The sequence below is a fragment of the Bufo gargarizans genome, chromosome 1 (genome assembly GCF_014858855.1).
Source record: "Bufo gargarizans isolate SCDJY-AF-19 chromosome 1, ASM1485885v1, whole genome shotgun sequence".
Classification (NCBI taxonomy): Eukaryota; Metazoa; Chordata; class Amphibia; order Anura; family Bufonidae; genus Bufo; species Bufo gargarizans.
The window spans coordinates 508,126,265-508,152,801 of record NC_058080.1 but is presented as its reverse complement, the minus strand read 5'-3'; the positions used below and the strand labels follow the sequence as shown (position 1 = coordinate 508,152,801).

General features: G+C 41.2%; 1 protein-coding gene across 1 annotated transcript in view; it reads right to left on the bottom strand.

The window, feature by feature from the left end:
• CASTOR1 (cytosolic arginine sensor for mTORC1 subunit 1) overlaps positions 1 to 26,537 on the bottom strand; it is an 89,853-nt gene that overhangs the window by 19,340 nt on the left and 43,976 nt on the right. Inside the window, exons 4-6 of the mRNA XM_044288517.1 lie at positions 25,967 to 26,096; positions 8,859 to 8,982; positions 4,312 to 4,419 (exon numbers count right to left, since the gene is read on the bottom strand). Of these exons, the coding sequence (XP_044144452.1) occupies positions 4,312 to 4,419; positions 8,859 to 8,982; positions 25,967 to 26,096 (362 nt within the window). The remainder of the gene's footprint in view (positions 1 to 4,311; positions 4,420 to 8,858; positions 8,983 to 25,966; positions 26,097 to 26,537) is intronic.

Sequence of the window (26,537 nt, the reverse complement as noted above, 5' to 3'; positions counted from 1 at the left end):
CAACTACTGTAAATTGGAATAGGATTCAAACTGCTGAGATAGAAGACACTCACTTAACCATATCCTAGAGCTAATATATAGTAGTAAGGGAAAACAGCAGTAACTTAAGGTGGTTATAAGGGAAAATAATAACATTCTGAATACATACTACAATAGCGCTGGAGGTGTTAAAAAAAATAATAATTTTTTAACACACCTTAATCCACTTGATCGTGCAGCCCGGCATCACTTCTGTCTTCTTCTTTGCCATGTACAGGTAAAGGACCTGTGGTGATGTCACTCCGGTCATCACATGGTCCGTCACATGATCTTTTACCATGGTGACGGACCATGTGATGACCGGAGTGACGTCACCACAGGTCCCTTTCCTGTACATGGCAAAGAAGAAGACAGAAGAGATGCCGGGCTGCGCGATCAAGTGGATTAAAGGAGTTAAATGTATTATTATTATAATTTTTTTAACCTCTCCAGCCCTATTGTACTATGCATTTTGTATTCAGAATGCTATTATTTTCCCTTATAACTGCAAGCAGCGTTTTGGTGTCCGTCTCCAGAGCGGGTTGGAGGCTGAACGGAGGCAAACTGATACATTCTGAACGGATCCTTATCCATTCAGAATGCAAAACTGATCCGTTTTGGCCCGCTTGTGAGAGCCCTGAAACGGATCTCACAAGCGGACCTAGAAACGCCAGTGTGAAAGTAGCCTTATCCAAGCAAATCCGAGACCATTTTCTCGCAACACATTGACTAAAAAATTTTCACTATCATGAAGTACAATGTAATTCACCTTTATTTATATTTAAAAAAATATATAATTACTGAAAATTTGGAAAAAAATTGCACTTTTAATTTCTCAGCTTTTAAGGCAGATAGTGATGCATCATAACAGTTATTACTTTACATTCACCATATGTCTACTTTTATATTGGCATCATTTTGTAAATGTAGTTTAATATTTTAGGATCTTATAAGGCTTAGAATTTCAGAAGCAAATTTTTAAATTTAGGAAATTTCCGAAACCCACATTTTAAGGACCACTTAAATTTTAAAGTCACTTTGTGTGGCTTACATAGTGGAAAACACCCATAAATGACCCCGTTGTAGAAACTACATCCCTCAAGTTATTTCAAACCGATTTTACAAACTTTGTTTGGTGTTCCACAAGAATTAAAATGGGAAAAAAAAGAGCTGAAATTTAAAATTTAACTAAAATTAAAATTAACTTTTTGGGCATATTTTCCATTTTAATTCATTTTTTCTTATAACACAAGGGTTGTCAAGGGTTAACAGCCAAATAAAACTCAATATTTATTACCCCAATTCTGCAGTTTACAGAAACACCCCACATGTGGTCATAAACAACTGTACGGGCACACGGCAGGGCACAGAAGGAAAGGAAAATCATATCCTATTTTGGAGGGCAGATTTTACTGGGATAATTTTAGGTTGCCATATGACATTTAAAGACCCCCTGATGCACCCTTAGAGTAGAAACTCCAAAAAAGTGACTTCTTTTGGAAATTATAGGATAAGGTGACACTTTTATATGTACTATTTTGTGGTATACCGGTATATTACGCTTTTTGTGAGGCAATGTAACAAAATAATGGCTGTTCTGGCACAGTTTTTACATTTAGTTTTTTTTTACGGTGTTCACCTGACAGGTTAGATCATGTGCTATTTTTATAGAGCAGGCTGTTATGGACCCGATAATACCAAATATGTCGAATTAGATTTTTCTTCCGTTTCAGTTTTACATAATAAAGCGCTTTTGAAATAAATTGTGTTTTTGTGTCTCCTTTTTCTGAAAGGATAACAGCACCAGCCAGCATAAAGTTGATGACAGGTTCCCTTTAACCTGTTACGGACACAGGGCGTACAGGTACGCACTGATGTCCTGGTACTTAAGGACACAGGGCGTACCTGTACGCCCTGTGTATTTCCGATCACTGCCGCGCGGCGGGCGGTGATCGGAACCCGGTGCCTGCTCAAATCATTGAGCAGGCACCTCGGCTAAATGCGCGGGGGGGTCCCTATTGCGGTGGCAGCGGTGCCATCGGGTCCCCCATGGGGCTGTAGGGGGGACCCGATGGCATGGAAGGCATGTGACGTGCCTGTGAGATTTTTGTCACCTTAAATCACAAAAAGCAAGCGATCAAAAAAGGCGTTTGCCCACTAAAATAGTACCAATCTAACGGTCACCTCATCCTGCAAAAAAGGAGCCCCTACCTGAGACAATCGCCTGAAAAATAAAAAAAACTGTCCCAGAATATGGAGACACTAAAACATCATTTTTTGTGTTTTCAAAAAGCTGTCATTGTGTAAAACTTACATAAATAAATAAAAAGTATACATATTAGGTATTGCCGCATCAATATCGACGGCTCTATAAAAATATCACATGACCTAACCCCTCATGTGAACAGTCACCTTACATCACAAAAAGTGTAATAGCAAGCGATCAAAAAGTCATATGTACCCCAAAATAGTGCCAGTCATCTCATCCCGCAAAAAACGAGACCCTACCTAAGATAATCGCCCAAAAATTGAAAAAACTATGGTTCTCAGACTATGAAGACACTAAAATATGATTTGATTTTTTTTTTTGTTTAAAAAATGAAATCATTGTGTAAAACTTACATAAATAAATAAAAAATTGTTGCATATTAGGTATCACCGCGTCCGTGACAACCTCCTGATCTAACCTGTCTATGAATGTTGTAAATAACAAAAAAAGTGCCAAAAACGGCCATTTCTTGTTATCTTGCCTCACAAAAAGTGTAATATAGAGCAACCAAAAATCATATGTACCCTAAACTAGTACCAACAAAACTTCCATCCTATCCTGTAGTTTCTAAAATAGGGTCACTTTTTTGGGAGTTTCTACTCTAGGGGTGCATCAGGGTGGCTTCAAATGGGACATGGTGTAAAAAAAACAAAAAAAAAAACAACTGTCCTTCCAAAAACCGTATGGCATTCCTTTCCTTCTGCGCCCTGCCGTGTGCCCGTACAGCAGTTTACGACCACATATGGGATGTTTCTGTAAACTACAGAATCAGGGCCATAAACAATTGAGTTTTGTTTGGCTGTTAACCCTTGCTTTGTAACTGGGGAAAAAAAAAATTTGAATGGAAAATCTGCTAAAAAAGTTAAATTTTTAAATTGTATCTCTATTTTCCATTAATTCTTGTGGAACACCTAAAGGGTTAATGACGTTTGTAAAATCAGTTTTGAATACCTTGAGGGGTGTAGTTTCTAGAATGGGGTCATTTTTGGGTGGTTTCTATTATGTAAGCCTCACAAAGTGACTTCAGACCTGAACTGGTGCTGAGAAATTTCAAGATTTACTTCTAGCTCCTCTAACGTCCCCCAAAAATAAAATGTCATTCCCAAAATGATCCTACCATGAAGTAGACATATGGGAAATGTAAAGTAATAACTATTTTTGTAGGTATTAATATGTATTTTAGAAATAGAGAAATTAAAACTTGGAAATTTGCAAGATTTTTTTTTACTCCATTTTACCAGTGTCATGAAGTGTCAAGAACAATATGTGACGAAAAACCAATCTCAGAATGGCCTTGATGAGTGAAAGCGTTTTAAAGTTATCATCACTTAGTGACACTGGTCAGATTTTGCAAAAAATGGCCCCTCCTTAAGGTTAAATAAGGCTGTGTCCTTAAGGAGTTAAAGACACAATTTCCACACAGTGAGGATACATTTTTGGTGTAAGCTGCGGCTCTCCAGATGTTGTAAAACTACAACTCCCACCATGCCCTGCTGTAGGCTGATGGCTGTAGACGTTCTGGGCATGCTGGGAGTTATAGTTTTGTAACAGCTGGAGAGTCTCAGGCCATCCCTGAAAAAGGTGGTATAGACTAGTCTAAAATTGCACCAGATTATCCAGCATCAGCCACTAGTATAAATCTAGCACACTTTCAGACTGTCTACAAATTATACCGGATTAGTTTATGTCGGCCACTAATATTAAAAGGGTTTTCCCACTGTAGAAAAGGTGGTATATTACTAGTATATCTCATCACTTTCTGGCTGGCAGAGGTCCTGCTCCACACCAGAAATATGGTTTTGTCAGGCAATTGCTGGCAGTAGTTATTCTGCCTTAGCCATGGATTGACGCATGCTCACATGTCCATGTCAAAGAGGGACCAAACGGAGAATTAAAAATAAAATAAAAAATAAAATTAATGGTTGAACAACCCCTTTAACAATTCCATAAGGATATAACCTAAGCATTTTTTTTAAAGCTTTCTCTCAGTTGTTCTTTATATAATAGAAGTGAATAAGTCATACTTCTTCTGTGTCTCTGTATCCATAACAATAGAAATATATCCGTCTATTAAGGAGAAGGCAAAAAACGGAAAGGATTCGCTGTCCTGTAAAGGAGAATCTTCATGTGACCTAAAATAAAATTGCAACAACGTATTAATGAAAGAACTTCCCAAATACGAATTTTCTAACTTCACTGTTTGATGCTGCCAGTACACAGAACTGACCACATCCTAATTTTATTCACTCTAGCTCAGATTTGCTAGTAGTCTATAAAAACAGGACTTCCTGTTCTAGGAAATATGAAACCAGGACAGGAGGCTAAATCTGTTCCCACTGATACTTATTACACAGTTCCTGTGCAACGTGTATGTAATTATATATATATATATATATATATATATATATATATATATATATATATATATATACACACACACACACACACACACACACACACACACACACACACACAGTGGATATAAAAAGTCTACACACCCCTAATAAAATGTCAGGTTTCTGTGCTGTAAAAATAAAATAAAAAATTAGACAAAGTTAAATCATTTCAGAACTTTTTCCACCTTTAATGTGACCTATAAACTGTACCACTCAATTGAAAAACAAACCGAAATCTTTTAGGTGGAGGGAAGAAAACAAAAATAAATAAATAATGTGGTTGCATAAGTGTGCACACCCTCTTATAACTGGGGATGTAGCTGTGTTCAGAATTAAGCAATCACATTCAAAATCATGTTAAATAGCAGTCAGCATACACCTGCCATCATTTAAACCCTGATTAACCCCAAATAAAGTTCAACTGCTCTAGTTGGTCTTTCCTGAAATTTTCTTAGTCGCATCCCACAGCAAAAGCCATGGTCCACAGAGAGCTTCCAAACCATCAGAGGGATCTCATTGTTAAAAGGTATCAGTCAGGAGAAGGGTACAAAAGAATTTCCAAGGCATTAGATATACCATGGAACACAGTGAAGACAGTCATCATCAAGTGGAGAAAATATGGCACAACTGTGACATTACCAAGAACTGGACGTCCTTCTAAAATTGATGAAAAGACGAAAAGAAAACTGGTCTGGGAGGCTACCAAGAAGCCTACAGCAACATTAAAGGAGCTGCAGGAATATCTGGCAAGTACTGGCTGTGTGGTACATGTGACAACAATCTCCCATATTCTTCATATGTCTGGGCTATGGGGTAGAGTGGCAAGACGAAAGCCTTTTCTTACAAAGAAAAACATCCAAGCTAGGCTACATTTTGCAAACACACATCTGAAGTCTCCCAAAAGCATGTGGTAAAATGTGTTAAGGTCTGATGAAACCAAGGTTGAACTTTTTTGGCCATAATTCCAAAAGATATGTGTGGCGCAAAAACAACACTGCACATCACCAAAAGAACACCATACCCACAGTGTAGCATGGTGGTGGCAGCATCATGCTTTGGGGCTGTTTTTCTTCAGCTGGAACTGGGGCCTTAGTTAAGCTAGAGGGAATTATGAACAGTTCCAAATACCAGTCAATATTGGCACAAAACCTTCAGGCTTCTACTAGAAAGCTGAACATGAAGAGGAACTTCATCTTTCAGCATGACAACGACCCAAAGCATACATCCGAATCAACAAAGGAATGGCTTCACCAGAAGAAGATTAAAGTTTTGGAATGGCCCAGCCAGAGCCCAGACCTTAATCCGATGAAAATCTGTGGGGTGATCTGAAGAGGGCTGTGCACAGGAGATGCCCTCACAACCTGATAGATTTGGAGTGTTTTTGCAAAGAAGAGTCGGCAAATCTTGCCAAGTCAGAATGTGCCATGCTGATAGATTGATACCCAAAAAGACTGAGTGCTGTAATAAAATCAAAAGATGCTTCAACAAAGTATTAGTTGAAGGGTGTGCACATGTATGCAACCATATTATTTTATTTTTATATTTTTTTCTTTCCTCTACCTAAAAGTTTTCAGTTTGTTTTCCAATTGAATTGTACAGTTTATAGGTCACATTAAGGTGGAAAAAGTTCTGAAATTATTTAGCTTTGTCTCTTTTTTTTACATCACAGAAACCTGACATTTTAACAGGGGTGTGTATATCTATATATATTAATCACACACAGTAGCATTCAAAAATGTGGGTACCCCAAAATTTCTGTTACTGTAAACAGTTAAGCTAACTGTAGATGAAATGATCTCTAAAAGGCATAAAGTTAAAGAGGACACATTCCCTTTGTATTTTAAGCAAAAACATTTTTTATTTGCAAAATAACAAAAGGGAAAAAGGGTCCGAAAGAGTTTGGGCACCCTGTAGGGTTAGTACCTAGTATCTCCCCTTTTGGCAAGTATCACAGCTTGTAAATGCTATTTCAATCTATTCTGTCGAGTCTTTCAATCTATTCTTCCTTGCAATACTTTTCCAGTTCTGTGAGATTTCTGGGCAGTCTTGGATGCGCTGCTCTTTTGAGGTCTATACACAGATTTTAATGATGTTAGAATCAGGGGACTGTGAGGGCCATGGTAAAACCTTAAGCCATTGCCATTTCCTCAGTTTGAAATGTAATTAAGAAATGGCAATTAACAAGAAGAGTTGAGGTCAAGAGTAGGTCTGGAAAGACTAAGAAAAATTTCAGAGACAGCTTTTCATAGGATGGCTATGAAGGCAAATCAGAGCCCCTTTTTGACTGCAAAAGACCTTCAGGAAAATTTAGCAAAACCTGGGATTGAAGTACATTGCTTTACTGTTCAGCCACACCGGCAAAAATATGTCCGTCAAAGAAAACTCATCAGAAGAAAAAACCTCTCCTGCATCATCACCACAAAATTCAGTTTCAGAAGTTTGCAAAAGAACATCTAAAACAAGCCTGATGTACTTTTGGAAACAATGATCTGTTCATTACTGAAAATCTGTGTATAGCACTCAAAAAGAGCAGTGCATGCAAGGCAGACCAGGAATCTTACAGAACTGGAAGGAAGAAAAAATCTATCAAACAAGATTTGAAAGACTCTTGGCTGGCTACAAAAAAAAGTGTTTACGAGCTGTGATACTTGCCAAAGGGGAAGCTGTGATACTTGCAAAAGGGGGTGCTACTAGGAACTAACTCTGCAGGGTGCCCAAAGATCATTTAATCAGTAATTTTGATCAGGGGTGCCCAAACTTTTCCATGCCACTGTATATAGTGCTCTGTTCCGTTTGACACATTCCTGACAAACAATCCGAGTTCTATAAACAAGTATGCAGCAAGTCCCCACTGCAGGTGACTGCAAGTAGCCACAATTTGATAATTTAGCTATATATGAAGAGGGGTTCTGCATCAGAAAAATATAGTTTCAATCTCTGAAGACTACAGATCAAACGCACATAATGGAGAGGACTCCAGGAGGACTTATCTCTATGCATTACATAGCCCATTTCAGGGCTCACAGTACCTGCACTGGAATGCATACAGATAATTACTGATGTGAACTCGCACACTATTCATGCTTTATTGCAGGCATCCTCAAACTGCGGCCCTCCAGCTGTTGCAAAACTACAACTCCCAGCATGCCCGGACAGCCTACAGGTATCAGCCTACAGCAGGGCATTGTGGGGGTTGTAGTTTTACAACAGCTGGAGGGCCGCAGTTTGAGGATGCCTGCTTTATTGCGTGGGCAATTCTAAGGCCCTTTATTCAATTGAAAAGGTTCTATTTAAAGACTTTTCTGAGTATTTAATATTTATTACCCATCTATCTTCAGGACATATCGTCAATACCTGATCAGTGGAGGTCCAACATCTGGCACCCCTCATCAATCAGCTGAAGAGTATGCAGTACTCCGGTGAGCGTCGTGACCTCCTGCAGCCTACCAAACACAGCACAGTCCACTATAAAGCAGCTGTGCTTGGTTATGCAGCTCAGCCCCACTCACTTGAATGGGACTGAGCTTTGCTTAAGGCATCTGACAGATTTTGACATCACTGACCAGAAAAAGGCTGCGGCACTCAGTGGCGCTGTTGTCTCTTCAAACAGCTGGTTAGTGGGAATGCTAGGAGTAAGGCTCCCACTGATGATATATTGATGATCTATTCTTAGGATAGGTCATCAAAGAAACACCTGGACAACACTTTTAACCCAAGCACCTAAACTCTGCCATGTAACAGTTATTTTCATCATTGAACTTACACTGTGATCCTTCTAAATTTCAGTTGTGATTTCTAGCCCTTACTGCACATGTCTACATGTGAAAAAACACAATAGATTGCGACATTAAATTGGATTGCTTGAAATCCAAACTCTTTGATCCCCATTCCCCATGGCATCAAATCAAGATGTCCTTACAGACATGGAATTATTGGCATCAAACATAACTCAAAAAGAGTGAAAAAAATTGCCCTAATATCCTTGTACAACTTTATCACAAAGGATAATGTACCCACAAGTAGAATTTGCAAGAATATAAGAAGCCAACATGGAGATGCTTACACATGGTCTGAGAGCTTTGGAGAAAGAATATTATGCTTATAACAGTTAGCTATAATATATATATATATATATATATATATATAAAATTATTTTTTTTCTTCAATTCACTCACTTATGGGAGTAGAACAGGACATCTAACAGAATGGTAGTAATGGAGGGCAGCGTGTCCCGATCCAATGTCAGAATACAAAACTTGTTCGTAGGACTTTGCACAGGATGTACTGTCAAATTGAACACTATAAAAAAAAGTGGTAAAACTAGGTTAAACATTAAGCACCATGTATGTTTTTTATTTTCATTTTTCATAACACAAACCAAGATATGATTTCATCTCCTCATTTGAACAGTAAAGATAGATAATTTAACTGGAGCTCAGACTTTATTTCATTTTTGCTCAATCTTCAAAATCCTCAAATTATTTTAAAGCACCTACAAATGAAGTAGTAGATTCTAGTTTGAGGATTTCCATGTATCCAATGCCTCAAAAACATATGGCAATATAACAAATTACTGTATCTTTGACTTGTCTGTCCAGAACATATTGGGGAAGATTTGCTAATACTGTATTTTTTATAGTGTAAACTTAGACTACAGTCTAAACTGATGCATCAAAGTGGCTGATGATAAATTTGGTGCACCCTTAGACCATCTAGTCTAAGTTTATGCCACCTATTTGGCATACCATGCAACAAAACTCTGCCACGCCCAATGGGAGGTATTTTTATCAGTAAATCTGCCACAATGCTCCAGACGTCCAGTTGTTTGCTTAGAAGTTCACAGAAAAGCTTTAAGATGACCATAGCCATTAGACAGAAGTTCATGGTTGAACAACCGCTGAACAATCAATTATCTGGTGAACAATTGTTTCACAGGCATAACTATGCACATTTCAGTCTATATTGGCCAATATAGTTTTATAGATCCGCCAATATAGAGCCGTTCAGGGATCTCACAAGCGGTCCAAAATGGATCAGTTTTGCCCTTAATGCCTTTATAGCAGCGTTTTGGTGTCCGTCTGACGAAACGGAGCCAAACTGACAATATGGCACAATAGAAAACGGATTCGGCCCCCATTGACTTTCAATGGAGTTCAAGACGGATCCGTCTTGGCTATGTTAAAGATAATACAAACAGATCCGTTCTGAACGGATGCAGACTGTTGCATTATCTGAACGGATGCGTTTGTGCAGATCCATACGGATCCGCACTAAACGCGAGTGTGAAAGTAGCCTAATATGTATGGGCACCTTTAGTCTTCCTCCGATATTTATTCTGGACCCCCAAGATTACCTCCTGTCATGTATTTGTAACCAATCACAGTGGTCCCTGCCTTTGGATCGCTGCGATTTGACTGACCAATCGCAGCGTTCAGCAGCGATCTCCTCAGTGTGTTGAGGAGATCGGGGCTGCGCTGCTGTGTTTACTGTGCCCCGATCACCCCCCTTCAGGATGGTCGAGCGGGACAAGGTAATAATAGGGGGCCGACCTCTCCACCCGAGCAGTAGTAGATTGTCAGCTGTAACATACAGCTGACAATCTACTGTAACAGCCAATATCGGTGCTGGCACTGACGTCTGCTGTTCAACCCCTTCCATGCCACGGTCTGTAGGGACCTCCGTATGGAAGGGGTTAACAGGGAGGAAGCTCCCTCCCCCATCAGGCGCTGCTGTGGCAGCGTCCTGATCGATCATACCAGAGGGAACGAGCTCCCTCCTTTCCCCCTACCTTATGGCCACTGCTCTGCTGTAGCAGCTTCCCACTGGTTACCATGGCAACTGGACGCCTCACACAGCCATCTAGGCTTGACATCGTATGCAAGACTGACGGGGTCCTGCCATAGGCAGTGAATGAAAATACACTGCAGTACACTATACAGTGTACTGCAGTGTATTGTAGATCCATCAGACCCACTGGATCTTCAGGAACCAAGTGGGTCAGAGTCAAAAAAGTGTAAAAATAAAATAAAAATCTAACATTTTCCCATATATGCACATTTATAATTGGGTAAATATAAAAATATCACAGGACCTAACTCTTCAGGTGAACACCATAAAAAATAAATAAAAGCCGTGCCAAAACTAAAAATTTTTGTCACTTACCATCGCAAAAAGTGCAACACCAAGCGATCAAAAAGGCGTATGACCCCCATAATAGTAACAATAAAACAGTCACCTCATCCCGCAAAAAATGAGACCCTACCCAAGACAATTAGCTAAAAAATAAAAAAGCTATGGCTCTCAGACTATGGAGTGTCACCGTCGGACATCTGAGAAGCTCTGACAGACGTTCTTCAGAACCTCCTGCTTGAGGTTCTTTTGTTTTGCTTTCGTTTTGTCATCTCGTTTCCCTCTCTCAGCTGTCATCTAGTTGCACTGATTGCATCCCTTTAAATCCCCTCCCATACTGCATCACTTTGCGGTTTATACAACTTCCTGGAGTGTGTACATGTTGGATGCTACAACTGATGCTTCTACAGATAAGTTTGTTCATTTATTTGTGTTTTCCTGTTTGCTTGATCCTAGGTGACCCTGACTCCGTATTAAGTGTAGGGAGCCGGTGGTAGTGTCCCCTCACTATTATAGGGTGTTCAGGTGTCATACAGTCGAGGCACGAGGGCATGCAATTTTCTATCATAGAGATCTTTGCTGGGCTGAGAAGACAGGGAGAGTTTCGGGGCTTAAATAGGGGTCACCCCTTTGTTCCTTAGTTTTGGATCAAGCCAGTCGGATCCTTTTTGTAACTTCTTGTTTTCTGTTACACCATCCGTGACATGGAGACACTAAAACATAATTTTTTTGTTTCAAAAATGCTATTATTGTGTAAAACTTAAATAAGAAAAAAGTATACATATTAGGTATTGCCACGTCCGTACTATAAAAATATCACATGACCTAACCCTTCAGGTGAACGCCGTAAAAGTAAATAAAAACTGTGCCAAAATTACTAATTTTTTTGGGTCACCTTGCCCCAAAAAGTGTAATGATGAATGATCAAAAAAAAATAAAAAAATCAAAATAAAAAAAATCAAAAAGAAAAATCACATGTACCCAAAAATGGTACCAATAAATGGAGTTAAGAAAAAGTTGACATTTTATATCATCGCATCCGTAACCACCTGCTCTATAAAAATAGCACATGATTTAACCTGTCAGATGAACATTGTATAAAAAAAAAAAAAAAAAAAAAAAAAAAAAACCCTGTGCCAAAACATCCATTCTACGGTTACCTTGCCTCACAAAAAACATAATAGAGCGATTAGAAATCATATGTACCCCAAAATATTACCAATAAAACTCACCTTATCCCGAAGTTTCCAAAATGGGGTCACTTTTTGATTGTTTCTACTGTAGGGTATCTGGGGGACTACAAATGGGACATGGTGTCTAAAAACCAGTCCAACAAAATGTGCCTTCCAAAAACCATACAGCGCTCCTTTTCTTCTGCCCCCTGCAGTTTGCCCATACATCAGTTTACGACCACGTTGGCCACAATACACAGCCGACAGCAGGATGCAGAGTATCGCGATGGTAAGGAGCGGTGGCGTCCAGGAGCAGGAGAAGCGAGTTTTTTGGTTTTTTTTGCGCAACAAAAAACAGAAATCTACAACATCTCTAAGCTGCTATAGATTTCTGGCTTCATTTGGCGGCATAAAAAGAGTCTTGCTTGCGACTTTTTAAAGCTACTTTTCTGGCACAAGGGAAGTGATAAATCTCTCCCTAATTCTTTGGCTGCCTTTCTAAAACTCATATGGCTTCTATAATAGGAAAAAAAGAGTTAACAGAACTTGAACTCATGCAGAGTTAAATGGCGTATCTTTAAGTTTTTAGATTCAACAGCCAATTGTTTAGTTTTGTTCAGCTACAGTACATCATCTTTTTCCTTATACACTGCTTGAATTAAGGTCAAACAATGATACGCACACGTTAAAAATTTAAAAAAAATCATTTTCACATGACAATAGATCCTATATCAATATACATTTGGCACAGACAATACTCTTACGGTGTTCTAAAGATATAACAAATATAATTGTTACAGGAAAAGGGTTAAAAGTCTCTGAGACGTGCTTATACGCGGTTACATATTTACTTAGTGATTTTTTGCGGTTCTGTTGAGTTTCTGCCCTGATTGTTGTAAGTAAGTGTGTCAAAACTGCCATTATTTTCATAAACAAAAATGTTGTGGTTTTATGCAATAACAAAACTTGGGACAAGAAAAAAAAAAAAAAAAAAAAAAGTGACGAATAAGACCTGCTTCAAGAACTGGTCTGGAACTCCATCCTGTGGTGATGTAGTGGAACCGCAGTGCAATAGGAACATGAAATAAATAACTTGAAAATGACAGGGAAATTTTTTTTTATATTATATATATATATATACACACACATATATACACACACATACACACACACATACACATACACATTGGGGAAAATAAGTATTTGATACACTGGCGATTTTGCAAGATTTCCCACCTACAAAGAATAGAGAGGTCTGTAATTTTTATCGTAGGTACACTTCAACTGCGAGAGACAATCTTAAAAAAAATGTTTAAAAAAATATCCAGAAAATCACATTGTAGGATTTTAAATAAATTTGCATTCATTTAAATGAAATAAGTATTTGATCGCCTACCAACCAGCAAGAATTCTGGCTCTCACAGACCTGTTAGCTTTTCTTTAAGAAGCCCTCCTACTCTGCACTCATTACCTGTATTAATTGCACCTGTTTGAACTTGTTACCTGTATTAAAAGACAACGGTCCACACACTCCAAACTCTCCACCATAGCCAAGACCAAAGAGGACACCAGAGACAAAATTGTAGACCTGCACAAGGCTGGGATGGGTTACAGGACAATAGGCAAGCAGCTTGGTGAGAAGGCAACAACTGTTGGTGCAATTATTAGAAAATGGAAGAAACAATCTTCCTCGGTCTGGGGCTCCATGCAAGATCTCAACTTGTGGGGTAAGGATGATTCTGAGAAAGGTCAGGAATCAGCTCAGAACTACAAGGGAGGACCTGGTCAATGACCCGTCCTCAAAAGAGAGCTGGGACCACAGTCTCAAAGATTACCATTAGTAACACACTATGCAGTCATGGATTAAAATCCTGCCGGGCACGCAAGGTCCCCTGCTCACACCAGCAATAAAAGTTTTTGGTATCAACTCCACTCACTGTGTTTGGAGGAAGAAGGAAGAGTACAACCCCAAGAACTCTGTTCCAACTGTGAAGCATGGGTGTGGAAACATCATATTTTGGGGATACTTTTCTGCAAAGGGGAAAGGACAACTGTGCCGTATTGAAGATAGAAAGGATGGGGCCATGTATCGAAAGATTTTGGTCAACACCCGCCTTCCCTCAGTACGAGCATTGAAAATGGGTCACGGCTGGGTCTTCCAGCATGACAATGACTTGAAACACAGCCAGGGCAACTAAGGAGTGGCTCCGTAAGAAGCATTTCAAGGTACTGGAGTGGCCTAACCAGTCTCCAGACCTGAACCCAACCGAAAATCTTTGGAGGGAGCTGAAACTCCATGTAGCCCAGCGACAAGCCTGAAACATCTGGAGAAGATCTGTATGGAGGAGTGGGCCAAAATCCCTGCTGCAATATGTGCAAACTTGGTCAAGAACTACAGAAACGTCTGACCTCTGTAATTGCAAACAAAAGGTTTCTGTACCAAATATTAAGTTCAGTTTGTCTATTGTTTCAAATACCTATTTCATGCAATGAAATGCAAATTAATTTAAAAATAGATTCATACAATGTGATTTTCTGGAATAATTTTTTTTTTTAGATTCTGTCTCACAGTTGAAGTGTACCTACGATAAAAATTACAGACCTCTCCATTCTTTGTAGATGAGAAACTTTGCGCGTGTGTGTGTGTGTGTGTGTGTGCGTGCGCGCACACACACACACACACACACACAGTGCTGCCCATAATTATTCATACACTGGCAAATTTTTACTTAAAGTTACTTTTATTCAACCAGCAAGTAATTTTTTGATGGGAAATGACATAGGAGTTTCCCAAAAGATAATAAGACAATGTACGAGAGGCATTATTGTGGACAAAAAAAAAAAAAAAAAACATTTCTCAGCTTTTATTAACATTTGAGCAAAAAGTGTCCAGTCCAAAATTATCCATACCTTTCTCAATAATCAATAGAAAAGCCTTTATTGGCTATTACAGCAATCAAACGCTTCCTATAATTGCAGACTAGCTTTTTGCACGTCTCCACAGGTATTTTTGTCCATTCATCTTTAGCAATGAGCTCTAAATCTTTCAGGTTGGAGGGTCTTCTTGCCATCACCCTGATCTTTAGCTCCCTCCACAGATTCTCAATTGGATTCAAGTCTAGACTCTGGCTGGGCCACTCCAAAACGTTAATGTTGTTGTCTGCTAACCATTTCTTCAACACTTTTGCTGTGTCTTTTCGGTCATTGTCATGCTGAAATGTCCACTGGTGCCCAAGGCCAAGTTTCTCTGCAGACTGCCTGATGTTGTCATTGAGAATCCTCATGTATTGCTCTTTTTTCATGGTGCCGTTTACTGCGATTAGGTTCCCTGGTCCATTGGCTGAAAAACACCCTCAAAGAATTAGCTTCCCACCACCATGTTTGACAGTGGGTATGGTGTTCTTCGAGTTGAAGGCTTCTCCTTTTTTACGCCAAATGAAGGAAACATCATTGTGACCAAACAATTCAATTTTTGTTTCATCTGACCATAACACAGAAGACCAGAAGCTTTTGCAAAGGCCAAGCAAGCTTTTGTGTGCCTTGTCTGGAGAAGTGGCGTCCTCCTTGGTCTGCATTGTGCAGTGTCAATTGGATTGTCTGCCTTGAGACATTGCCACCAGCAGAGCCCAGATTCACCAGGATGGCCTTGGTGGTGATTCTTTTTCACCTCTCTAAATATCCTCCTGGCCAGCACAGGTGTCACTTTTGGCTTCCGACCACGTCCTCTGAGATTTTCTGCAGTGCGGAACATCTTGTATTTTTTTGCTTAAATGTAAATAAAAGCTGAGAAAAGTTTTTTTTCCCTGCAATAATGCCTCTTGTACATCGTCTTATTATCTTTTAGGAGACACCTATGTAATTTCCCGCCAAAAAATTACTTGCTGGTTGAATAAAAGTAACTAAGTCAAAATTTGCCAGGGGTATAAATAATTATGGGCAGCACTGTATATTTATATTCGGCAAAGGCTGGAATTTGCATGATGAATCAACCTTATTCCATCATTCTAAGATAAAATGTCCCTCCTTGGACATTGCACACCGCGAATGGCCTATGTCCCAGCCAGAGAGGTCCTCTAAGCCGCCCTGGTTAATGCTTTGCCTCAGATCTACTAGTTCAAGTTTATTATTCATCTCATACACAATGTGCAAGAAACAATGGCAGTGAAATGTTTTACTTGGCTGTGTGCATAAACCCCCATGAATCACTTATGTATTAAGTAGAGTACATGCTTTTTGTCCCAAACTGAACAACACGTCCTTTAATTCATATTATTGTGCACATGTATGTTTTGTATTCTTTAGGCCTGATGCACACAACTATCAATTTTGTGGTCTGCAAAACACAGATACCGTTGATGTGGTCGTGTGCATGAAGCCTTAGTTAATTTTATGTTGGGGTTATTGTAATGTTATATGTACTGTCTTGAATGCGTGTTTAATCAAACCCTTATAGATTTATTTACTGTGTGATCTAAGACCTTTGGATGTTCTGACTAATAGAAGGAGGCAGCTTCAGCACTGCAGGGTGATCTCATATGTGCAGTACAGAATACAGCCAACTAGAACTCACTTACATGCTCCGGTTGAAAAACATCCTTAGTCACCCGAAACATGTAAGCGAGTTCTAGTTGGCTGTATTCTGTACTGCACATATGTGGATATGGTGCAAATAAGAAGAAACTGATTTTATGAGATCACCCTGCAGTGCTGAAGCTTCCTATTTGTGCTGTTCCTTCATCCTTCGTGCATGTGGGTAGGGCTGTCACGATACCAACATTTTGACTCGATTGCGATACCATAAAAAAGTATTGTGATACTCGATACCACGCGAAAAAAAGAACACAAAAAAGCCTTGTTCATTACGCATTTTATGGAATGTCCGGCCCATAATAGAACAGTCCTACCCTATTTTTTTTTTGGGGGGGGACAGGGACAAGGTGACCAAATTTTTTTTTTAATTGCGCATTTTTTTTTTTTTTTTTCTGTTACGGCGTTCACCGTATGTAAGATTTTTTGATATTTTAATCATTCTGACTTTTCCAGACGTGGCAATATGTAATATAATTTTTTTTTATATGTAAAATTAGGAAAGGGGGAGTTTTAAAAATTTTATATTTTGAGGGGGGGGGGGGGGGTTAAACTTTTTTTTTTTTTACTTTTTACTATTAGCCCCCTTAGGGGCTAGAACCCTTGTCTATTCACCCTAATAGAGCTCTATCAGGGTGACTATGACTTCACACTCTCTGCTGCCCTGTGCTCTGTGCACACAGCAGCAGGTAGTTTAGCATGGCAGCCAGGGGTTCAGTAGCGTCCTGGATTCCATGGTAACCAATCGGAGCCCCAGCTGGGGCTCCGATGAGAAGCTGCCACCGTGCCACCAATGGATGAGGAGGGGGGACCTTGGGCATCTGCTACCAATGACTATAATAAGAAGGGGGGGAGGGGCGCCACCAATGACTAACACTGTGGAAGGGAAGGGGGGGGGGGGGACCGCAATTAATATAATACTGAGAAGAGGGGGGAGCAGGGGGGGGGGGGGGGGGGGGGGACTGTGGCCACTGCGCCACCAATGAATATAATTTATGCCTAAATACAAACGTAAGCTGCGGGTGCCAGCCATATCCCATACCCGGCCTCTATGACTGACCAAAATTGTAAGGTAAGGGGGCACACCACATAGAATGAAGGAGTGCAAACCGCGGCGTCAATACATCAATACATAACTATGCAATATACAGAGAAAAAGAGATGCCGCATATACAGGCTGCACATCCAAGAATTAAAATGAAAAAATATATGGATGAACAAAAAAGCCCAAAAAGTTAAAACATTGTATACAATAATGACATTGTGTTTGGATAAAAAAATAAATCCAAAACACATGCCCACAAACACCTAGTTGAAATGTTAGAACATGTAAAAGACCGCCAAAGACATATGCAAATCATAGATATAGCATCATCTATATCGCCAGACTGGAATGGCTTCCTCAGGGGTACATGGATAGAGGCTAGTGTGCATAATATATATATATATATATATATATACACATACACACACACACACATAGAACATTAAAAGAATATAACTATCACACATGTTGAGACAATGAGAGTATACTCGCTGCAGAGCCCATGTTAGAATATGATGGCGCCGCACGAAAAGGGGTAGCGTCTCGGAAATACAAATCTGCGCATGCGCAAAATGGCGCAGGACCGGAAATGGAATCGTGATGCGTTCCAAAGACCGGAGGTTTATCATAAAAGGTTAATACGCGGATGCGTTACACCCCGAACGTGCGTGTCAACGTGCCTGTCAATGTGCATTCCACAAAGAGAAAGCCAAGGGATATTTAAAATGATATTATATACTAATTAAAACCAATGTGTTTTAATCCAATAAATGATAGAGTGTCCGTCACATGTATTAACAGTTAATGTAGACATGGACAGGTTATCAAAACGTGCACCAATAACACTTAATATTTATACAAAAAATAGAAACGCAATGTATGAATAAATAACCAATACAAATTGATAAGAAAATATACATAAAAAAAAAAAATAGTAAATAAAAATTGAATCCCTAATCTCAAAATCCATATATAATAAATTCATATACCACGAATTCGGAGGTTGATTTTTTGGATTTGAGGATCCGAACAGCTGGCTCTGATATTATCACATCCTTGTTTTGCAAAAACACTGCCACGAATAGTCTGCTTCATTACACCACACAACAATGATTTTGCTACTTAGAGAAAAACATGTGATTTATACTAAAATGAGCACACCGATTCCAAATATGAACTCGGAATTTGCCTGACACGTCTAGATTTTAAGTACCGTATTTTTCGCCCTATAAGACTCACCTAGGTTTTTAAGGAGGAAAAAAAATAAAAAATAAATTTTGAACCAAAAGGTGTGCCTAATGGTGTTATGTGGGATCTGGGGATGGCACTGTTATTGGGGGGAGGGGATCTGGGGATGGCACCGTTATTGGGGGGAGGGGATCTGGGGATGGCACTGTTATTGGGGGGAGGGGATCTGGGGATGGCACCTGTTATTGGGGGGAGGGGATCTGGGGATGGCACCGTTATTGGGGGGAGGGGATCTGGGGATGGCACCGTTATTGGGGGGAGGGGATCTGGGGATGGCACCGTTATTGGGGGGAGGGGATCTGGGGATGGCACCGTTATTGGGGGGAGGGGATCTGGGGATGGCACCGTTATTGGGGGGAGGGGATCTGGGGATGGCACTGTTATTGGGGGGAGGGGATCTGGGGATGGCACTGTTATTGGGGGGAGGGGATCTGGGGATGGCACCGTTATTGGGGGGAGGGGATCTGGGGATGGCACCGTTATTGGGGATGGCACCGTTATTGGGGATGGCACCGTTATTGGGGATGGCACCGTTATTGGGGATGGCACCGTTATTGGGGATGGCACCGTTATTGGGGATGGCACCGTTATTGGGGATGGCACCGTTATTGGGGACCTGGGGATGGCACCGTTATTGGGGACCTGGGGATGGCACCGTTATTGGGGACCTGGGGATGGCACCGTTATTGGGGACCTGGGGATGGCACCGTTATTGGGGACCTGGGGATGGCACCGTTATTGGGGACCTGGGGATGGCACCGTTATTGGGGACCTGGGGATGGCACCGTTATTGGGGACCTGGGGATGGCACCGTTATTGGGGACCTGGGGATGGCACCGTTATTGGGGACCTGGGGATGGCACCGTTATTGGGGACCTGGGGATGGCACCGTTATTGGGGACCTGGGGATGGCACCGTTATTGGGGACCTGGGGATGGCACCGTTATTGGGGACCTGGGGATGGCACCGTTATTGGGGACCTGGGGATGGCACCGTTATTGGGGACCTGGGGATGGCACCGTTATTGGGGACCTGGGGATGGCACCGTTATTGGGGACCTGGGGATGGCACCGTTATTGGGGACCTGGGGATGGCACCGTTATTGGGGACCTGGGGATGGCACCGTTATTGGGGACCTGGGGATGGCACCGTTATTGGGGACCTGGGGATGGCACCGTTATTGGGGACCTGGGGATGGCACCGTTATTGGGGACCTGGGGATGGCACCGTTATTGGGGACCTGGGGATGGCACCGTTATTGGGGACCTGGGGATGGCACCGTTATTGGGGACCTGGGGATGGCACCGTTATTGGGGACCTGGGGATGGCACCGTTATTGGGGACCTGGGGATGGCACCGTTATTGGGGACCTGGGGATGGCACCGTTATTGGGGACCTGGGGATGGCACCGTTATTGGGGACCTGGGGATGGCACCGTTATTGGGGACCTGGGGATGGCACCGTTATTGGGGACCTGGGGATGGCACCGTTATTGGGGACCTGGGGATGGCACCGTTATTGGGGACCTGGGGATGGCACCGTTATTGGGGACCTGGGGATGGCACCGTTATTGGGGACCTGGGGATGGCACCGTTATTGGGGACCTGGGGATGGCACCGTTATTGGGGACCTGGGGATGGCACCGTTATTGGGGACCTGGGGATGGCACCGTTATTGGGGACCTGGGGATGGCACCGTTATTGGGGACCTGGGGATGGCACCGTTATTGGGGACCTGGGGATGGCACCGTTATTGGGGACCTGGGGATGGCACCGTTATTGGGGACCTGGGGATGGCACCGTTATTGGGGACCTGGGGATGCACCGTTATTGGGGACCTGGGGATGGCATGTATTGGGACCTGGGGATGGACGTTATTGCAGGGACCTGGGGATGCACAGTATGGGGACCTGGGGATGGCACAGTGTTATTGGGACCTGGGATGCACTTATGGGGGAGGGGATGGCACGTTATGGCGGACTGGGGATGCACGTATTGGGACACGGGGTGCTCACGTATTGGGGACATGCTGGGATGGCACCGTATGGGGCCTGGGGATGCACCGTTATTGGGACTACTTGGGAGGGGCACCGTTATTTGGGGTACCTGGGGAGGCGCTGAAAACGTAACTCACTGTCACGCGCCGGACTCTCCCTTCTTCATTCATAAAGTGGGCGGAGCCGGCGCATGACATAGTGAGTTACGTTTTCAGCGCCCGCCCACCAGCTCAGCCTCCTGCCTGCTGGCTGCCGGAAAGTTAGTATCGTAAGTACAGGCTGCATAAAAGACTACTGTTACGGTACCTTAATCAGCATACAGCATTGTCTGCTGTTAGGATTCCTACAGTGAGCGGGCCCGGTGTAGCAGAATACAGTGACTGCACCGGGCCCGCTGTAGTTACAGAGCTAGATGCCGGCCCCTCCTCCCTCATCCATGCCCACTAATACACCCGCCACCGCACTGCGCAGCATGCAGTCGGCGGTATACAAACTGAAGTATTCGCCACATAAGACGCACTGCCTCCCCCCCCCCCCCCCCCCCCAATTTTGGGGGGGGGGGGGGGGAAGTGTGTCTTATAGGACGAAAAATACGGTACATGCAAAGCCTCTTGAGTTATAATATTCATGCATAATATTGGAGATATTCCAATGGACATGTCCAGACCTGTTCGGATGCACACAGGCTGATATATATTTATTACTTAACATTCCCCATATGTCTACTTTATGTTGGCATCATTTTGGAAATGTCTTTTTATTTTTTTAGGACGTTAGAAGGCTTAGAAGTTTAGAAGCAATTCTTCAAATTTTTAAGAAAATTGCCAAAACCTACATTTTAAAAGGACCAGTTCAGGTCTGAAGTCACTTTGTGGGGCCTACATAGCGGATACCCCCATAAATGACCCCATTGTAGAAACTACACCCCTCAAGTTACTTAAAACCGATTTTACAAACTTTGTTAACCCTTTAGGCGTTCCACAAGAATTAAAGGAAAATGGAGATCAAATTTTTAAATTTCACTTTTTTGGCAGATTTTCCATTTTAATCCAATTTTTTTCTTTATACACATCGATGGTTAACAGCCAAACAAAACTCAATATTTATTACCCAGATTCTGAGGTTTACAGAAACACCCCACATGTGGTCATAAACTGCTGTATGGGCACACGGTAGGGCGCAGAAGAAAAAGGAACTCCACATGGTTTTTAGATGCCATGTCCCATTTGAAGCCCCCCTGATGCATCTTACAGTAGAAACTCCAAAGAAGTCATCCCATTTTGGAAACTAGGGGATAAGGTGCCAGTTTTATTGGTACTATTTTTGGGTACATATGATTTTTTGATCATTCATTATAACACTTTATGGGGCAAGGTGACCAAAAAATTGTTGTTTTTTTTGTTATTTTTACGGTGTTCACCCGAGGGGTTAGTTCATGTGATATTTTTATAGAGCTGGTTTTTACGGACGTGGCAATACCTAATATGTATACTTTTTAAAATTTATTTCACTTTAAACACAATAGCATTTTTAAAACCCCCAAAAATGATGTTTTAATGTGTCCATGTTCTGAGAGCTATAGTTTTTTTTATTTTCTTATGTAGGGGCTCATTTTTGTCGGGATGAGGTGACTGTTTTATTAATACCATTTTGTGGGACATGCGCCTTTTCGATCACTTGGTGTTGCACTTTTTGTGATGTAAGGTGACAAAAATGGCTTTGACAGTTATTTTTATTTTATTTTTTAATGGTGTTTATTGGACTGGGTCGATTATGTGATATATTTATAGAGCCGACCGTCACAGACGCGGCAATACCAAATATGTCTATTTTATTTTATTTTTTCTATTTTTCACCTTTTTTTTTTTATTCCTTACTTGGGGAATTTTTCTTTTTTTTTTTTCTTTTTTTATTTTTTTTTTTAACACATTTTTATTTTATTTTATTTTTTACACTTTTTGTCCCTCATAAAGTGATACAAGACCTCTGGGGGATATTTACTTCACTTTTTTTTTCACTGTTGATTTCTCCTGTAACTGGGGCTGACATAGTAGCCCCAGTTACAGGAGAAATGCACCCCCCAGAGAGGCTGTACAGCGCAATACAGCACTGTACAGCCTCAGTGCAGGGCTGATCGAGGTCTGTGAAAGACCTCACACAGCTCCTGCACTCTCTGGTCCCGGTGGTCACATGACCGCTGGGCCAGAACAGGAAGCGGTGAGCGCTGTGTATGCAGCTATCCAGAAGGCAGGGACACCTGGGCACTGTCCCTGCCTTCTCTCTGGGTTGCCCTGCTGTCACGATTAGCGTGTAGCTGCAGTTTCTGAACGGACGTTCTGGAACGTCCATTCAGAAATAGAGAACCACCTCCTGGATGTTTATAGTCTATGGGCGGACGGCAGGTGGTTAAGATAGATAAACGCAAATGTGTTAATGATCCAGACAATTTCTGCTACATATGTGGCAAATACACTATTTATGATCAGCGCAAGAATCTGACAAAGCGAGTGTGTCTTGCAGCCTGGGATGCATTTGTGCCACTAGTGCAGAACTTCCTTGGGAACAGACGAGCTGCAAACTATGCTGAATTAGTAGACGACATGCTTACAGCATGTGAACAACTTGGCTGCCGAATGTCATTGAAAGTGCATTTCTTACATTCCCATCTTGACTTTTTCCCACCCAATTTGGGACACGTAAGTGACGAACATGGATAGAGGTTCCATAAAGATATTTCTACAATGGAGAACAGATATCAAGGCCGCTGGAATCCCAACATGATGGGGGAATACTGCTGGTTTTTGCAACGGGAAAATATGACCGTTGACAAACGCAAAATCACTTTTAACAGTACTGGGCCTTGCCATGTGGTGAGCGCGGTGACGTCAGCGCAGGTCCTGCTGAATAAAGATAGAAGGACCTGTATTAAAGAATGCTATCATTTTCCATTATAACCATGTTATAATTGAAAATAAAGTAAATGGGGTTCATGCATGAAAATCACACCACATACGTACTTGCTTGCAGATGCGATTTTCACGCAGCCCCCAAACGCAGAATATAGAACATCGCTCATGTACACAGCCCCATGGAAATGAATGGGTCAGGAATCAGTGCAGGTGCAATGTGTTCACCTTACGCATTGCACCCACGTGGAATACTCACCCGTGTGAAAGGGGCCTAACCGTATACGCATTGGACATTTTATGAATTTTTCTGTAATCAATTGTATGTTTTTGTATTTTATTTCTGTCTTTTTCTGTTTTCTCCTTCCTTACTTTTTTCTCTCTCCCCGATGCAGACCTATGAATTTAAGGTTCAACAAAGTTTTTTTTTAGTTTGTTTTCACCCCCCATTATGGTATTGATATTGGAGCCAGTTTGGACATTATATTTATTAGAATGTCTATGTTCATAGTTTATGTTTTTATTCTAGTATAATATTTAGGTATAAAGGAAATCTGGGTCTATTAACTATTTATTATAATTTTGTTATATATATGCGCATATATATTTTGTAGTATATGAATTTACTATATGTTGATTTTGGTGATCATGGATTTTGAGATTAGGGATTAAATTTTTATTTACTATGTTTTATTTATATTTTCTTATTAATTTGTATTGGTTATTTATTCATACATTGCGTTTCTATTTTTGTATAAATATTAAGTACTATTGGTGAGGTTATTCAGGGTGATTACAGTAACTTATCGGTTTAGGATATTTAAATTCTTATATTTGAATTATATGTGCACGTTTTGATAACATGTCCATTTCTACATTAACTATGAATACATGTGGTGGACACTATCATTTAGGATTAAAACACATTGGTTTTATTTAGTATATAATATAATTTTAAGTATCCCTTGGCTTTCTCTTTGCGGAACGCACGTTCGGGGTCTAAAGCATGACTGTATTCACCTTTATGATTAACTTCTGGTCTTTGGACCGCATCGCGATTCCATTTCCGGTCATGCGCAATTTTGCGCACACGCAGATTGCATTTCCGAGACACTAGCCCTTATCGTGTGGAGCCATAATTTTCTAACATGGGCTCTGCACCGGGTATGCTCTCATTGTCTCAACACACATCCCTTTGGCCTCTTCTGGATTAATTCTTAACAGGTGATAATTATCTTCTATTAATGTTCTATGTATATATAATGTACCCCTGAGGAAGCCAGTCCTGTCTAGCGATATGCGTGGGGCGTTTCGGCCTCTATGACTGAGCACTGCAATCCGCCGCAATTAACTTCTTTATGCCCGATTACTTTATGCCATACTTTTTGCCAGAGGCCACAGTCCCTCCCCCTCCTACTCCTCTCTGTCCTCATTGGTGGCCAGCAGCAGCCGTACACATTGGGGAGGGAGGGACTCCCTCCTTCTCCACTGTCCAACGTGCCATGTTCCCTGTCCAACGTGCCATGTGAAATTAGGCTGCGCTTAGTATTGGTAAATAACAAATCCCAGTATTGAATCAATCAGAGTACAAAAGTATCGATAATTCTATATCTCGTGCAACCCTACACAGTGGGACATCTCCAGTTGAAGTGGGTGAACTGGCTTTGGCTATTTTTTATGTCATGACTAATAAAGTGGTTGACTGGAGCTAACTGATGCCCAGTTATAGCTGGTAGGCATCCATGTGTGAGATCTATAAACTGGGGTAAGAATGGTCAATGACAGCACCAAACCTCAGGTGGACAGGTGATGAGGTTTCCAGTCCTGGCAATGCTAAATCACAGGGGCAGCGTTATCTTGACTTTCAGAAGTTGTCGGTCTCCTTGACTTGAGACGCATCATTAGCATATAGTGGGAGCACAGAATCAATGTTTTTTTTTCTGTATTCTGAAGTTTAAGAAGGAATATAAAAAAACACCATTTGGGACCACATGACTATTATAAAGGTAATCCAGAGGGGGTTGAGGGCATAAATCTGGCTGACAGTTTCTCTTTCTCTCAGACTTTCTGATATCCTACAGTATGGAGGCCAAAACTGCTTCCTATATTCAAGATAAGGAAAGCAGTCGGTTTATATTTTAATGACACAGGTTTTAAAATCTTTGTACACAGCCCAAAATTTTGGTGTCAAGCCACTTACAGCTCCTGGTTTTCAAGCCGTTGGTGGCTTCCCCGAGACTCATGCGGACCAACTCTCCATTTTCTTCTTTGTAAATTGTAAGTTCTTCCAAGAGAGTTTGGAAAGCCACAGCCAAATCATCCTCCCGCACCTATACAAGGGGCAAAAAGATGGGTCGCTTTAATGAAATGCACTTGTCCGAAAAATGAAATGTAGGATAAAGCAATAGTAAGCAGATGTCATGTGACCCTGGGTGTCATACCTTTGATGATAAAATTATATTCTGACTTCCACGTTACCTTTTACAATGATTATTAAGTCTGGTGGGACACTACTCAGTCTATAACAGACCAACCTTAACCCCTTAATTCCTGGCCTATTTTTGGTTTTGCATTTTCGTTTTTTTTCTTCCCACATTGTAATAGCCATAACTTTATTTATTTTTTCCCGTTCATATAGCCATATAAGGGCTTCTCTTTTTGCAGGACAAGAAGCATTTTTTAATGGATGTTTTATCATCCATTGGCGCTCACAATGCCTTGGGCAGTGTAATACCACCATTAAGCAAGTGTTATACTTCCCATGGTTGTTA